The sequence below is a fragment of the Phacochoerus africanus genome, chromosome 7 (genome assembly GCF_016906955.1).
Source record: "Phacochoerus africanus isolate WHEZ1 chromosome 7, ROS_Pafr_v1, whole genome shotgun sequence".
In the NCBI taxonomy this organism is placed as follows: domain Eukaryota; kingdom Metazoa; phylum Chordata; class Mammalia; order Artiodactyla; family Suidae; genus Phacochoerus; species Phacochoerus africanus.
This window is the reverse complement of record NC_062550.1, coordinates 31,082,829-31,100,045: the sequence shown is the minus strand read 5'-3', so window position 1 is coordinate 31,100,045 and position 17,217 is coordinate 31,082,829. Positions and strand designations below refer to the sequence as shown.

At 46.1% G+C, this 17,217-nt stretch overlaps 1 protein-coding gene across 1 annotated transcript in view; it reads left to right on the top strand.

Moving 5' to 3' along the window:
- Positions 1–17,217, top strand: part of PPM1H (protein phosphatase, Mg2+/Mn2+ dependent 1H) — a 273,912-nt gene that overhangs the window by 178,445 nt on the left and 78,250 nt on the right. Inside the window, exon 5 of the mRNA XM_047787110.1 lies at positions 8,104–8,188. Within this exon, the coding sequence (XP_047643066.1) occupies positions 8,104–8,188 (85 nt within the window). The remainder of the gene's footprint in view (positions 1–8,103; positions 8,189–17,217) is intronic.

The window sequence follows — 17,217 nt, the reverse complement described above, 5'->3', positions numbered from 1 at the left end:
GAGGAGCCTTTTGGACCCAGGGATGGGGTGGGGTGGCAGTAGGTGGCGGAGAAGGGGAAGAACTTGGAGTGGAAAAGTACTGAGTCACTGTGGAGCAAAGAGCCTTAGCCAAGACTCCCAGTGGACATGCTTAGGCTGGGAAGGCTGAAATGTGTGTAAATGCAACCTGCAGGGAAGGTGGGGAGAGGGAGCCCTGGCCTTCCACTCCCTGCAGAGACTGCAGAGCCCTGGTTATGGACCATGTGTGTGTGGTGGAGGGAGGTGGGGGCAGGCAGCTTCCTGGTCATTCCTGCCCAGTAAAGCCTTTGCAGAGCTGAAGGAGTCCATGTAGCTTTTGGCCTGGAATTGGACACTCATATATAGAGGATATCTGTATCTAGTTTCTGATTTACAAAAAATGATCTTATAATATGTATTATTCTGCAACATGCTTTTCTTTCTTTCTTTTTTTTTTTTTTTTTTTCTTTTTACAGCCACTCTTGCTGCTTACAGAAGTTCCCAGGCTAGGGGTTGAGTCAAAACTACAGCTGCCAGCCTACGCTACAGCCACAGCAACGCCAGATGTGAGCTGCGTCTGCAACCTACACCACAGCTCATGGCAACGCCAGAGCCTTAACCCACTGATCGAGGTGAGGGATTAAACCCGTGTCCTCATGGATACTAATTGGGTTCATTACCCCTGAGCCACAACACATGCTTTTTGTAATAAATACATTGTGGATACCTCTAGGTAATGAAACAGATTTAACTTTTTTTTTTTTTTTTTAGTGACTGCATAATATCACATAAATGACAAAGCAGCCCATTCAACAAGTCCCCTTTTGATAGACGTTCAGACTGTTTCCAGACTTTGCCACAGCAAAAAATGTCAAATGTGAATTGTTACCTTGCACTGAAACTTTTATTTCTTCAGGATATATTACCCACAGTAGGACAGCTAAACCATTTTTTTATGTAGTTATCATTTTAAGAGGTTTAATAAATATAACAACTCATGTTGCCTTTAATTATGAGAATGATTTTTCTCTCTTCACCTTATGAGAATTGTTATACATTTTTGATTTTTTTTCAATAAATGTTTGCCAATCCGATGAGCAAAAATTATGTTACTTTTATGCCTTTTCCTGGCCAAGTGAGGTGGTGCTTCTGAACATTTGCATTTTCCCTTCCCTTCTGCTGCCTAATCACATCTTATTATTTTTTTTCTTTTGCTTGTTTGTTATAGGCCTTTTGGAGAATATCTGAGATGGGATTTAACAGGAGTTAGTGTGATCTTCTTAAGAGAAAAGTGTAAAATGGACACATTTCCCAAATGAGCATCCCATTTGGCCCTTTATTTTTCTCTTGACCAGTTTATACTTTGGCCAGCTTGGGGAACAAAAAGTGGTCTTTTGGGCACCAACTGTGACACTGGAGGATATAAGTAGCAGAATTTTTCTAGAACCTGTTCTCTGAGCTCAAAATTCACATCCGTGAGGAATTCATTGCCCTTAGCCTCTTCTGGGGCTAGCATGGGGGAGGGGGTTAAAAACTATCACTGCCTTCTTCGCTTTCTCTCTTCTCCTCCTCCCATCCTTGCAAGCTGACTCACAAAACACATTAACTTTATCATTCACCGTGTTGCAAATACTGTCTGTGATACGGGATAAGAAATTGAAAGTCTCTGTGAATGAAAGGCCAGCCTTAACTTTGAGGAATCTGCCTAGGAACCACCGATGGTATGGAACCCCCAGTGGGAGGTGGTTACTGACGGATGAAATCACTCGACCCCTGATGACCTCCCCACGTAGTCTCTGGTCAGACACTGATTGGGTAAATGAACTGCCCTCCTGAACCACAGTTGTCTGCACTGATCTGGACTGAGGTCTCAGAAGAAAGTCAGGGCATGCGCCTTATTCTCCCAATACGCATTGCAGCCAGAGCTTTTTTTTTTTTTTTTCCCCTCCTGTTTAGGGAAAAAACATTTCATAAGATGATGAGGTAGTAGATGTAAAATCTGTAAGGATCCTATGATGAGAGAATGTCGCGGATAAAGGCATTTCTCTACTTTATTGGTTGGTTGTCAGCCTTCACGTGCACTCTGTTCCCTCTGAAGCCGTTTCGTTCTCGCTGCCCTTCTCCAGATTGGAGACCAGCTCTCTGACAAGTTGATCCCAAGCCCAGAGGGATGCACGAATGAGAAAGATCCAAAGGAAGCCGGGAAGTCCCATAGGAAGAGGTGTTACGTTCTAGGGACTGAAACATGGCTGCCAAGCACTGCTGTCGTCTTTCATCCATGCATGTCTCATAAAGGAAGAAGAACTTGGTAGTCCAAACAGAAGTGAAGAATGTCCCATGCATAGATGGATTTAGATGTATGCTCTATTTATGAAAGTAATTAGGGAAGTTCTGTGTGGCATAGTGGAAACAAATCCAACTAGTATTCATGGGGATGCGGGTTCGATCCCTGGCCTCACTCAGTAGGTTAAGGATCTGGCATTGCCATGAGCGCTGGTGTAGGTAGATGTGGCTCAGATCCTGTGTTGCTGTGGCCGTGATGTAGGCTGGCAGCTGTAGCTCTGATTCAACCCCTAGCATGGGAACTTCCATATGCCGCCAGTGTGGCCCTAAAAGCAAAAAAAAAGTAATTAGGTAGGGGTTACCACTGCAGTGAATATTGGAATTGAATGCTGACACATCACTGTGTGTGAATTTGAAATTAAAAACAGGGGGTTCTTGTTGTGGCTCAGTGGATTAAGAACCCGACATAGTGTCTGTGAGGATGTGGGTTCGATCCTAGCTTGCTCAGTGGGTTAAGGATCAGCTATTGCTGCAAGGCTGCATAGGTCACAGATGCGGCTTGAAACACACATGGCTGTGACTGTGGCCTAGGGCAGTAAGATGCAGCTCTGGTTTGACCCCCTAGCCTGAAAACTTGCATACGCTGCAGGTGCAGCCATATAAAATAATTTAAATTAAAAATAAAAAACAGGATGTTCCCATCGTGGTGCAGCAGAACGAATCCAACTAGGAACCACGAGGTTACAGGTTTGATCCCTGGCCTCATTCAGTGGGTTAAGGAGCCAACATTCCTGTGAGCTGTTGGTGTATGTAGGTCAAAGACATGGCTCAGATCTGGTTGTGGCTGTGGCTGTGGCATAGGCCGGCAGCGGCAGCTCCAATTAGACCCCCTAGCCTGGGAACCTCCATGTGCTGCAGGTATGGCCCTAAAAACCACACCCCCCAAATTTTTTTTTTCTTTTTTTTTGATAATTTATTTTTTTTTCCCACTGTGCAGCAAGGGGATCAAGTTATCCTTACATGTATACATTTTTCCCCCACCCTTTGTTCTGTTGCAATGTGAGTATCTAGACATAGTTCAATTTTTAAATAAAAAATAAAAATAAAAACAGTAAACATAGTGGTAACTGCTTCCTCCCTCCTCTGCCCAGTAAGGACAGGGGCCCTGCCTAGTTTCTCTTATCTTTCTTTGAGTCACTTTTCAGTGATAATTCAGCCAGAACAACATCCTTTTTGTCCATTGTCTTTGTGCGAAACCCATGAAAAGCACATGGGTTTTTGAGAGCTGACTATAGGCAGACAGTTACAGATCACGTTCTTAGGAAAGGTCTTATTTGGGGCCTTTGCTTCTGGACACATGGTTCATCCCCCTCAGTCCAGCTCATCCTTCATCTGTTCAGTCACTTAGCCCTCAGCCAAGAGTTACTGCCATGGCTGTCACAGGCCAGACAGTGGATGCTGGAGACCACCGCTTAGGCTCTGGCCCGGAAAACAGCCTCGGGTAGTTAGAGACAGCCAAAGAGGTCACCATCACAACGGGGCTGGTGAGGGCTGCCGTACAGCCAGACGTGTGACACCATGGGGTCCCAGAGAGGGGACATTGAAGGCAGACCAGGAGGGCATTCTACTGGGCTGACTCTCAGAAGGGAATAGGGAGGCCAGAAGAAGGGAGGGGTGGTGAAACCAGAAATATGAGCAAAACTCAGAAAATGGGGAAAACAGGAAGTGCTGGGAAGGTACCGAGGGGCCTGCGGGAGGGGGTGTGACATGAGAGTCGTGCTTTGCTGGTGACCCTGGGGAGCAAGGGTCAGAGGAGGGCACTGAGGAGAGCTCCTGGGTCAGGCAGACAAGGCTGCGGGTGGGGGGAACCCGAACCCAGGCCCCTACCAGTTGGAACCAAGGAAAGGGACAAGTTCACATACCATGGAGGGGGTAAGCTCTGCAGGACTTGCTGCCTGTTTGGCTGTGTGGGGTAAGAAGACTAATAAGATGGCCTCTGGGAGTTCCCATCGTGGCGCAGTGGTTAACGAATCTGACCAGGAACCATGAGGTTGCGGGTTCGGTCCCTGGCCCTTGCTCAGTAGTTAAGGATCTGGTGTGTCATGAGCTGTGGTGTAGGTTGCAGACGCAGTTCAGAGCCCGAGTTGCTATGGCTCTGGTGTAGGCCAATTCGACCCCTAGCCTGGGAACCTCATATGCCACGGGAGTGGCCCCTAGAAAAGACCAAAAAAAAAAAAAAAAAAGATGGCCTCTGGAGGGACCCCCGGCTGGAAAGGAATGCTGGAGGAAGGACAGATTTGGAAGTGTGGGGGAGGGCAGGGTCATTATGTCTGAAACATGCTGAGTCCGAGGCGCCCAGTGAGCATCCCATTGAATTCGTGTTGGCCGTTCCAGGCTGGAGCACAGCAGAGATGTGTGGGCCGGAAGGGATGTGCGGAATCCTCAGCATATGGAGCTGTTGAAGCTGCTGATTCATTGAGTAAATATTAAGGGCAGGCAGGCCCGGCTGGCTTCATGGAGGGGGTGACCTGTGCAATCACACAGCTCCCCTGACCCCCGCCTTCGTAGGACCCCCCCCTCCCCACGTTTGGTTTAATGCGCTGCTGTCATCGTCTTAAGGTCCTCATGAATTTTTAAAAAAGAGGACCTGCATATTTATTTGGCACGGGCCCCTGGAAATGATATAGCCAGGCCTGCCGCAGCTGCCCAGCTTTGTTCAGTAGTGGGGCTGCAGTGCTGAGCAAGACAGACATGGTTCTAGCCCTTGGAGCTTCCCGGCTTGCATGGAGGGCAGGCCGTCAAGCCGTGAATGAAAAAATGGGGAGTGCTCTGTATTCGAAGGAGTACCAGGCTCACAAAGCATGTGGGAGAGGCCTCTCAACCAGATCTTAGGGATAAGGGGTTGCAAAGGGGGTGCGCAGGCAGAGGGGAGGAGTGACAGAATGGCAGCGCACATCCCCCAAGGAGGCAGAGAGGAGCCCGCGAGGGGGTCCCTCCTGGGAGGTGGCAGGGACACCAGGAGGAGGTGAGTCCCAGGATCCAGGGCTGGGGGAGAGCAACAGTGCAGCCAAGCAAATCGGAAAGGAGGTCATGCCCAGGATGTGGGAAGGGGGTATAGCAGCAAAGGGGCCATTTGGTGACTGTGGTGATGAGTGAGAACCATCAGGTGGAGAGAGGGCAAGAGATGAACTTACCTGTGTATGAGGGATCAAGAGGGGATGAGGAAGTAGAAGCCCTGAGTGTAGACGTGTGTGTGTGTGTGATAACCTTGGTTTAGGAGGAAAAGGAGAGAAAAGACCCTACAGTGGGTTTCAGATTAGGAGAGTCTTTTTTGTCTGGTTTTGGTTTCAATTTTGTTTGATTTTTAAACACAAAGTGATTTGAATGCAGGTTTGAACTCTGAGCAGAGAACCAGTCAAGGGAGGGGTTGGGGACACAGAGGGAACAGCTGTGGAGGGAAGCCCAGGGCCTTTGGAGGTGATGGCTGGGCCCTCCCTGGTCAGGAGAAGGTGAGGGAACAGAAGAATTTCTGGAGGTGGAGCTCACGGCTCTGTGGCATGCACCCCACTGTCTTTGTGTAAGTGATCCTCTGCCACCTGCTGGTTCTCCTTTCTTCCTCAGATTCAAGGCGAAGCTACTCCTAAGTTGTCTCATCTGTTCTTATTGTTAGTTAATATCACCAAGCTCTTGCTAGGAGACAGGCACTATGCCATGCGTTTGGAATATAAGGATGAGCAACAAACACACACACACAAAAACAACAGACTAGGCCCGGCCTCCTGACCTTTAGTCCTGGGGGCCGATCTTCTGCAGCCTGGCTGGGTGTTTATTGGGTCCCATCCCCAGGCCCACGCTGAGTGACACCCCATCCCCCACCTCCCCCCCTTCCTCCTCTTACTGTCTTTTACTTCCCTCCGGAGTATCCAACTTTCCTAGTCCCAGCCTAGAAGCTGGAATTCAGGGGGTCACGTAGGAAGAGGGAAGGAACAGAGTTCAGATGAATTTTAAGCAAAATTTTGAAACCAAAGGTTGCCTTGGGAATTTGCTGTTATGCCTTTGGCTCTCATCCTGCATGTTCTCAGGGCCCTTCTTGCTGTTTTAAGATGAGGCCCTGACCTTGACCTTCCTCACCCCTCTGTTCAAGTTCTCCAAGTATCTCCATCCTCTGTCCAGATCCCTCCTTTCTGACTAAAGTTATTCTCAGCTGATAATTAGGACAAAGCCAATTTCAATTAACTCACACTGATTTGTGAATGGTGGATAGCACATTTCTTGGGGTTGGGGAGGTGGTTGCATTTTATAAGTGGCTCTGGGTCTAGAAGAAGGAATCTATGATTTGTCCTATTTTCGTCAGCATAGTGAAAGAAGTGATATGAATGCTACAGCAAGAAGCATCTTCTTCCCAGGATCAGTCCCCCAAAACTTTTCCGTTCTCTTACAGCTTCTACCGTTTTTCTCATAGATCCATAAATTCTCCAACGCCCCCAAGGTTTTTGTTGTCACCTCCTCCCTTGCCTGCCCCTTCCCCAGTTTCTGTGACGGCACACCTGGGCACAGGTGGCCAGGAGTTGGGAGGAGGGGCTGGGAGAGGGGTCATGCAGCCACAGCCCTTCATAGGGACCATTTCCAAGCCAGGGACTGCCTGCCTCTGCAGTGGGAGGGAGGGAATGCCATTTCTTGCTCCCATTCTTGGCACAAAGAATGCAGCCTCCCCTGATCAAGGAGGCATCCACCAGAGCTGAGCTTCCCATGTTTGTGGATCTTCCCAGAGAAGTGTGTTGGGTCCCCAGGTCTCTGATACCAGGAGCCCAGAGGTCCGAATGGAATGCGATTCCCCAGCCACTTGCCTTTGTCGTAGAAACGGCAGCCTTCTGCCGCAACTGATCCATAGCTGAAAAGTGGCTGCAGGAACCACTGTGGAACAAAGCCTGAGCACAGAAGGCTCCACCGGAAACAGGCATAGGAAAGAGTGCTTCACAGTTAGCATCCTGCATTCTCTCCTTTGTGTGCTTTGAGAAGACAATTCTCTGAAAAGTCCTGAAGTCGGCAGTAGCGCTTGGGCACATTTTTGGGAGTGTGTGAATTTCCCTAGCTTTAAGATGAGATGAGAGTGGTTTTTCCTGGACCTAGGATACAATCCTAGAGTCTAGTTCAGGCGTTTTCAGATGTTAATGTGCTTCTGACCTGCCTGGGAATCTTATGACAGTGCAGATTCCCATACAGTAAGTCTGTGCTGGAACCTGAGAGTCTGCCTGGCTGACAAGCTCCCAGGTGAGGCCCATGCTGCTGGCCCATAGACACTTGGAGTTACAAGGATCTGGAGCTGCCTGTGACTGCTTCAGTTAAAGCTAAGTTAATTAAAATGAAGTGAAATTAAAAATTTAGTTTCTCAGCTTGCGCGAACCAGAATTTAAATGCTCGGTACCCACGGGGGTAAGTGGCTGTCGCATCAGACTGCATAGATTAAAACACAAGTTTTAATGCTCACAGAAAGTTCTGTTGGGGAGCACTTGTCTGGAGTGAGCCTCTGCATCGTTCATTGGCCCATCCATTTATTCACTGAGCAGCTATTATGTGCCAAGTAGTATGCTTGGTGCTGGGCATGAAACTAACGTAGAAAAGTAAACTGCAGCGCATGAGACATCATGCTTTTAAAGATGCCTGCACCAATGTGGTGAGGGATCCGGAGTTGGTACCGATGAACTCTGCAGTGTGGGTTGGAGGGGAACGTATCGCCTGAGAGCTGCACGTGTGTTCTGAGCTAAGCTGCGGCGGCGTCACAGAATCCAGACGGGCTGCTGACATGCCTTTTCACCCTTTCAGGGCCATCATCGTCAGAAACGGAGAGATCATCCCCATGTCTTCGGAATTCACCCCTGAGACTGAGCGCCAGAGACTTCAGTACCTGGTAAGATCCTCGGAGGTCAGGCTGGACATCACGGCGTCAGGGATGACGCTGGGACTGTGCCGGGGAACACGTCACTATTGACACGGGAGTCAAATAGCCCACAACGGTAAAATGACATATGGTATTAACTCCCCCAACACCTACACCTCCTGGATTCCACATCCTGGCTCCCTGTGTGACGACACACACCACCTCCGCGAATTTATTATTGCGACTGATTTTCTCCCATCTGTGACCAATGAAAGACACGGTGTGGTCTGTTTCTTGTAACAGTTTGGTATGTGCACTGTGAGACGTGGTGTTGAACAAGGCAGGTACCTTCTTCCCAGGCCTGCTCCTCATTTGAACTCCATCGCAGGGTTCAGACGAGTCTGCATCCCATTTGAGGAGGATGGCAGCTGGATGACACACCACGACTTCGTGCTCCCACATGAAGTCACAGGGGCCCTTTGGGAGGGATGCAGGTGGCAGAAAAATCTGTGCCTACCCTGAAAATAAATTCCCCGTGTGGATCTACATCTTTGGGCTGAAATTATGAGAGGACTCTAGGAGGCCTGTTTGGTTTTTCAGATCTTGAGAATTTTGGCTTCACAGAAGATCAGCATTTTCTAGAAAATGGAATAGATGTCCCGCCTTCAAATACCAGGAGGAGGGGGGTTAGATTTAGAGTCTCAGCTGCACAATGACAGTCATCATCCCAGATTATTCTGGGGCATGGGGGGGGCGGGCGGGGGGGGGCATCTTTAGGGACTGGATGTGATTAGCAGTTCTGCGGATGAACTATATTCTTGGCCACTGGCTTTCTTTGTAGACAACAAGGCTAGGGTAGTGACCCTCTGCTCCTGGGAAAGAATTGATCCAGCCCCCTCCCAAAGGACTTTATTTGTGTCTTGGAATTCTGGCACACGGGGACCATCAGGATTTCATGACTTGGGTGGACTTAGAAAGTAGTAGTGCACTTCCCTCAGTTCCTATGACTGTGTTGTGTTGGCTTTACTCAGTGGCTAAGCCGTGTTGCTTTTGGTAGTTACCTGGTGCATAAGACAACAGGGAATCCAAAACGAAGGTAAAAACATTTCTTCTCTATTCTACTGACTGTTCTTTTTGAACTTATCTGTTGCTGTTTTCAAGGGATCAACTTGAAGCCCATCCGGAGAGCCCAGGCGTTAGGGCCCTGCTCTTGGCAGTCTAGGAAGGGGGAAGGGAGCAGCAGCAGCCAGCAGGACCTCATCCTGGTCCCTCCCTTACTCAGCAGCTAGGTAGCTTTGCTGCAAGTCTTTTTTTTTACCTTTCCAGACCTGCCCTGTCACTTACAAAACAGAGAGCTAGACCAGAGGGGCACCCAGGATCTTGGAGCTGAGAGGGTCCTTCCAAGTCGAGTTCACAACAGCCAGCCTCCCTGCCACCTGCCTGGCTCTCTCCTGTCCACCTACCACAAAGCCACCCATGTGATCTTCCCACGGATCTTGTCACTCCCTTCCCTAGAAAGCTTTGGCTCCCCTCACTGTACAGAAGGCAGGCCCGGAACCAGGGTTCCCACCCACCTCTCCACCTCTCATCATCTCTCCGTTGCCCCCACCAGCAACACCCTGCATCCCAGGCTGCGGCCATGGAACCATCTTCCATTTCCAGGACACACTGTGACCTCTCCGACCTCCATGCCTCCATCTGTCCCAGTGCCCCCCACCCTCGTCAGCCAGGAAAACTCCTCCTCGTCTTTTGAGACCCCAAGAGAAACGTCATTTCCTCCAGGATGTGCCCCCTAGCCCTCACAGGAGGGCAGTCCCCAGTGAGCGTGCAGCGGCAGTAGAAGCCCACGGCGAGGCTGTGCTGCTCCATTGCTTGTTCCCAACTCTGTCTCGCCTTCCAGACTGAGTCCTGGAGGGCCGGCCCTCACCTGAGGCACATCACGTTGTCAGTAGCCAGCACACAGCTGATACTGAATCAGGGTTTATTGACTGATAGAACCAATGCTCGTACTGATGTCTGGATCATTACCCCACAGGCCCACCCCCCGCCTTCCTCTGAAACCCGTCACAGCAGCATCAGACCTTCGTCTTCCGGGCCTCCACTTGTCCTGTCCTCATCACCTTCGTGCCCTTCAGGAAAAACTACCTCCTGTTTCCTTCCTATAGGCAATGAGGAATAGCAGATTAACTTTTTTTATTTTTAGGTACTTTTACATTTTCATGTGGCAAGAAGGGTACCAAGATCTCAAAACTTTTACTTTTTTTTTTGTCTTTTTGCCTTTTCTTGGGCCGTTCCCATGGCACATAGAGGCTCCCAGGCTAAGGGTCGAATCGGAGCTGTAGCTACTAGCCTACGCCAGAGCCACAGCAATGCAGGATCCGAGCCTAGTCTGCAACCTACACCACAGCTCACAGCAACACCGGATCCTTAACCCACTGAGCAAGGCCAGGGACTGAACCCGCAACCTTGTGGTTCCTAGTCAGATTCGTTAACTGCTGCGCCACGATGGGAACTCCTCAAAACGTTTATTTTTAAGGAGGGAGGGGAATGCTGATGTATTTCAGATTCAGACCAGGTCAGTGGTCTGTGTTGGGATGCTTGAAATAAGGTTCCTGTGGCTTCAGAGCTCAGCTTTTGTCGCACACAGGACTGTGTCTGTTTTTTCTACAGCCACAGTGAATTTCCACTTCACTGTCAGTCATGGGTACAGAAAACCCCAGAAGGCAGGGGTAAGGATGAACTGAAACAGTACATGCAGAATTCCTTGGTGGAACATAACAGTCATTGTGTTATTGTTGGGTGAATCAAAGTCCTACCACTTTAAATTCTACTGGCCCACAAACCATAACGATCTTTCCCCTTATTTTTATTTGAGAATCACTCCTAATGTTCCCCAAATTAATGTGTATTTTGGTGTCACTCTTGCACAATCATGGACACAGCCCACAGAACTGAGCCTCGTATCTGAATTTCTAAAAGGTGAGAACACCGTCCCCATTCTTTTTAACCCTAACTCCTAAGCTATATAGGTTTCTCTACTTTTATAACTAAAGCAGGAGTGTCAGTGACCAAAACCTAAAACATCCCGGTTGTCCACTTCTTATTCTGACCGGAGTCTAGGAATGAGTGTTTTAAAATCAACAAGTCCAGTTATAATATTCACGTGATGTGTGTTGTGAATCTTTTTGGTGAGGCATTTAAGAGAATTAGGGGATTGATAGCATAAAATAACCTTGCGGCAAAATCTTGATGTAAAGTATTTCAGAGAATTAGGAGGTTTGTAGGCTAAAATCTTGGAAATCATATCAATTATGAGAGGAAAACAGAAGCATGATGTGGACTTCTCTCAGCCCAGCCCAGGCAAGAGCTGTGTGACTTCAGGTCCCTCACACAGTGTCTCTGAATCTCCTTTTCTCCTAAGTGAAATGTATAGGAATACGTCCCTCAACATATTCATTACATGTTCTGAGATCACAGGGAAAAGTAATGTCATGCTAATATAAAATACAGTATGCGTCGTAATTTCAGGTATGCCTAATCCTCCCAATGCATTTTGGGGGAACTTCAGTTCCACTGAACTAATTGGGAAACAGTTTTGTGCAGTGGTAGGTGTAGTATCCTTTGTATGATCTAAACCCATTGGTACGTTGCCAGAAAGTTAACAATGGATTCCTTATCCTTAGGTCAAATCAAATTTTATTTTTACGATGTTGGAGAAACATTTGTGAGAGAGTCAGGAAGACCTCTCCATCCCTGGAGACTTGGTTTGAGCAGATGACTGCCGTCCCTTGGCTGTTCGACTTGTGGAAATTGTTAATAATTTTCTTGGAGGTGGGGAGGGTTCAGAGCCCTTTGTACGCGAGTCGTTTTGATCCACAATGTGTTGAACAGCAATGTTCTTGGTATGCACAGCCCAGGCGTTCAGGGATTATAGAACTGGAAGCAGATTTCAAAGTGATGGATGTGGCAGGCACATTAATTTTGTTTGGTCTTGCACCCTGACCTCAGAGGGCCCTTCATACAGCACTCTGGGTGATGGCAACTTTGTTCCGTAGATTCCTGGGCAAGAAGATTAATCAAGCAGGCTTGAGGGTTTGACGTGTTCCCATGGAATGGGGCAGGTGTGCAATGAAGGGGTCGGGGGCCATGCACTTCTTCTGCCCCAGCAGCCGGGGAGAGCTGATGATCCTACCGTCATGAATATGCCTTGCTCTTGTCTCCCTGGGCTTTTTTTTATATATACAGTGTTTCCAGGGTGATTGAAATAAACAGTTTCAGGGGGTCCACCAAGCTGGACAGACTGTTTTGATGAAGTCAAGGCCTGGATAGGAGGGAAAACAGTCTGGTTTGTGGGTATTTCTTTTTCTTTCTTTCTTTTTTCCCCACTCTCATGGTTTTTATCATTTAGTGATTTGAGATTTCAGGGTCACTGCAGATGTTTTAAGCCTAGACTTGATATTTTGGCTTATTTTGATTTTTTTGTAATGATTTTTATTTTTTCTGTTATAGTTGGTTTACAGTGTTCTGTCAATTTTCTACTCTACAGCAAAGTGACCCAGTCTCACACACACACACACACACACACACACACACACACACACACATACATTCTCTTTCTCACATTATCCTCCATCATGCTCCATCACAAGTGACTAGATACAGTTCCCAGTGCTTTATAGCAGGAAAGCTTATCCTTTCTGAATGCCATAGTTTGTATCTATTAACCCCTGATTCCCAGTCCATCCCACTCCCCCTTGGCAACCAGAAGTCTGTTCTCCAAGTCCATGAGTTTCTTTTCTGTGGAAAGGTTCATTTGTGCCATATATTAGATTCTAGTTGTAAATGATAATCATATGATAGTTATCTTTCCCCTCTGACTTAGTTCACTTAGTATGAGAGTCTCTAGTTCCATCCATGTTGCTGCAAAGGGCATTATTTTGTTCTTTTTTATGTCTGGGTAGTATTCCATTGTGTATATATACTACATCTTCCTGATCCAATCATCTGTGGATGGACATTTAGGTTGTGAATAGTGCTGCAAAGAATATACATGTTGTTTTCATGGAAAGGTTTGTCCGGATATATGGCCAAGAGTGGGACTGCTGGTTCATAGGGTAGTTTGGTTTGTGGGCATTTCTTAGTGGAGTTCACTGCTCTGATGCTGTGGCCTCCAAGAAATCACCCCCATTTGCGGCAGGTGACAGCCAGAAATGGATCTCCCTCAAGGACGGACCGCTACAGCCCTGAGGTGTGAGAACAATGGCTTCCCCCTCCAAGCTCCCTAGACATATTTATAAACTCTGATTTGATTAGATTAAGATGTGCCAGTATCATCAAACCTTCAGATAATATACATCTGTCCTTGTAGATAATCCAAGTCTGCAGCTGTTTATCATCAAGGGCAATGTACAGAAGAGATGAAAGTGGGTTTCAAATGCACATTTGATACACGCAAGTGCACCATTATCTGAGGTGATTTCTTGCTGTGTCCTTGGAACTGCCCCCAGACTTCTGTGCCAAGTCTGGTTCACTTTGTCTGCCATTTAGTGCTGAGCTTGGCAAGATGTCACGTAGACAGGGTTGTGCCTCCTGGCTCCCTGGGATTTTTCTTTTTTCTTTTTTTCTTTAAATTTTTTTTATTTTAGTTGATTTAATATGTTCTGTCAATTTCTGCTGCACAGCTAAGTGACCCAGCTATATATTCATATGCATTCTTTTTTTTCACATTATCCTCCATCATGTTCCATCACAAGTGATCAGGTATAGTTCCCTGTGCTATACAGCAGAATCTCATTGCTTAGCTATTCCAAATGCAGCAGTTTGCATCTACTAACCCCAAATTCCCAGTCCCTCCCACTCACTCCTCTTCCCTCTTGGGAACCACAAGTCTGTTCTCCATGTCCATGAGTTTGTTTCTTTTCTGTAGATAGAAGGCCTTATATTAAATTCCAGATATAAGTGATATCATATGGTATCCGTCTTTCTCCCTCTGACTTACTTCACTTAGTATGAGACTCTCTCCTTCTATCTATGTTGCTGCAAGTGGCATTATTTTGTTCTCCTTTATGGCTGAGTAGTATTCCATTGTGTATGTACATCTTCTTAATCCATTCATGTATCATTGTACATTTAGGTTGTTTCCATGTCTTGACTATTGTGAATAACGCTGCAGTGAACATAGGGGTGCATGTATCTTTTCACTGAAAGCTTTGTCTGGATATATGCCCAGGAGTGGGATTGCTGGATCATATGGTAGTTCTATATTTAGTTTTCTGAGGTACCTCCATACTGTTCTCCATAGGGGTTATACCAGTTTACATTCCAACAGTGTAGGAGGGTTCCCTTTTCTCCACACCCTCTCCACCATTTGTGATTTGTTGACTTACTAATGATGACCATTCTGACCTGTGTGAGGTGGTACCTCAATGTAGTTTTGATTTGCATTTCTCCAATAATGAGTGATGTTGAGCATTTTTTCATATGTCTATTGGTCATTGGCTCTCTGGAATTTTTCATGCTCAAGAGTTCCCTCCAAAAAAATACAATCCTTAAGCCTGAACCTGCCTTTAAGACAGGGGGCTATAACTGGGACGGTTAAGTGTGCCAGTGAGTAAAAATGGCTAAACTGCCACCACGATGGGGCCTCTAACCTTGAGAGCGGGTTGTGAAGCCCAGGAGCTTGGCTTCAGTCACAGCAAGGCATCTTTACCACCAGTCTGCTTTACCGATGACTGCGTCATGGACACATCCATTCCAGTCCCACCTTTTTCCCCGTTTAACCCCTCTTTCACAAAACTGCATAGGAGTTTAAAAATCTCCAACTAAAAAAACGGTAGGCTAAAGTGGTTGACATTTTTCATATTTACTATAGGTTTCATTGATCACATAAGCATCACAAAGGAGCCATGAGAATTTTAAAGCATGAAACTGACACTGCCGAGGGTTTCAGAAGCTGCCCTAGGAACACTGCCTGCCTTCAGGGAAGACTCTGAACACATTAGCCCTTATAATTGAACCTCACTGCTTCCAAGCCTTATTTTGAAAATGAATATAAATGGATGTTTTGTTTATTCCAGATTGGGAGGGGTCAGAGACTGGGTGTCAAGGCAGTCTCCATCTACTGTGCAGATCTAAGATAATGAATTCCACACAGCTGAACAAAGTCATCATGAGAAGGAATCCCTACATTTTCTTCTACCCCCCCCCAAAAAAAATAGATCTTTCTGCACAGTTGCTACACATGCATATACTCTTCTAAAGCTTCTGTCCCCAAAAGATTCTGAAAAAAAAGATGAGCAAAGAAACCAGAGCCATCTGCCCATAGGGTCCCTTAAAAATTCATCTTAGTGTAAGGAAGGAAGATGATGTCATATATTCTTTAAATACAGGAAAGTTGAGTATGCTTTGAGAGAGGTAGATGGGATTCACTGAGGTTTATTAGGGCAAAAACTTAACTGTCTGTAAGATGTTTGCTGTGCTTCAGTTGCTTTATCTGTGGAATAGGGTAATTCCAGAACCCTCACAGGATTGGGATGAGGATTAATGAGTTAATATTTGTCGTGCTTACCACCGATCAGAGACAAAATAAAATTTCTTAGTTTAATATAACTGTACATGAGGAACTTTTTCATGGCCATCCTGCCATGGGGACTCGTGTGGCCCTTTATAAAATTTCTCAGTTCCTTTTGCATATTCACAGAGATCGAAGATATGCAGGCATATTCTTTGTTGACATGCATTGATCACTTCAAATGAATGCCTTCTCCCAGATTTTCACTTGGGAAGAACAAGCATTAGGCATATGAATATGGAAACCTTATATGTTTTATGTAAATGAACACTTTTTAGTCTATATAGTAAACTATTGTAGAGTTGACAAATCTAAGCAATTTTGTTTAATATCTCTATTTGTATTCCAGTTTCCACACAGCTTCTTTATCATAAGATCTGCATTTTACAATTTCAAATTTGTTTGGCGGGCATGCTACTTCTCTCTGGCTGAGGAGTGTAGTCCCGCGTTGAAATTTAAATGTGAACCTTCCCTGACATCCACTTAAACCAGACAGAATTTTATTTAATATCCAATTCTGTAACAGCTTATATATACAAGTGTGGTTCTTGCTACTTTGAGATTTTTAAGGACAAGTTTAGGCAAAGAGAATTCTTTATGAAAGATTCCAACCCATCCATATTTAGGTCTCAGCCATTTCACATTTTTCCCTCTTTTTAAAAAAAAAAAAAAAAAAAAAAAAAACCAAACCGGGATATTCTCCTCCTGCATGTAAAGCAGGCAGCAGCCTTGGCTCTGGAAGAGCCATGTCGTTTGACCAGTAGTAAGACCGCTGGTGATCACCAATGGCTTGGCCAACGTTATTAATTTCATCTCATTCGTGGCCTTAGACTTTCTATCAGGATAAATCATCTCGAAATGTAAAGCTTCCAGTTCTCCTCTTGTATAATCTGAGGTTTTTTTTTTTTTCCCCTCTAAGGGCAAGAAAAGGGTGAGATTATTCAACTTTTTTTTTTTTTTTGGTCTTTTTGCCATTTCTTTGGGCTGCTCCCGTGGCATCTGGAGGTTCCCAGGCTAGGGGTCCAATCGGAGCTGTAGCCACCGGCCTACACCAGAGCCACAGCAACTCGGGATCCGAGCCAGGTCTGCAGCCTACACCACAGCTCATGGCAACGCCAGATCCCCAACCGACTGAGCAAGGCCAGGGATCAAACCCACAACCTCATGGTTCCTGGTTGGATTCGCTAACCACTGAGCCACAACAGGAGCTCAGCTTTTTTTTTTTAGAACATTTTATTTTTTTCATTAAAGTATAGCTGATTTACAGTGTTATGCCAATTTCTGCTGTCCAGCATAGTGACCCAGTCATCCATATATATATACATATATATACATATATATACATATATATACATATATATACACACATACATACACACACAAGTTCTTTTTTATTTTGTCTTCCATCATGTCCTATCCCAAGAGACTGGATATAGGTCCCTGTGCTATACAGTAGGACTATTCTAAATGTAATAGTTTCTATCAACTT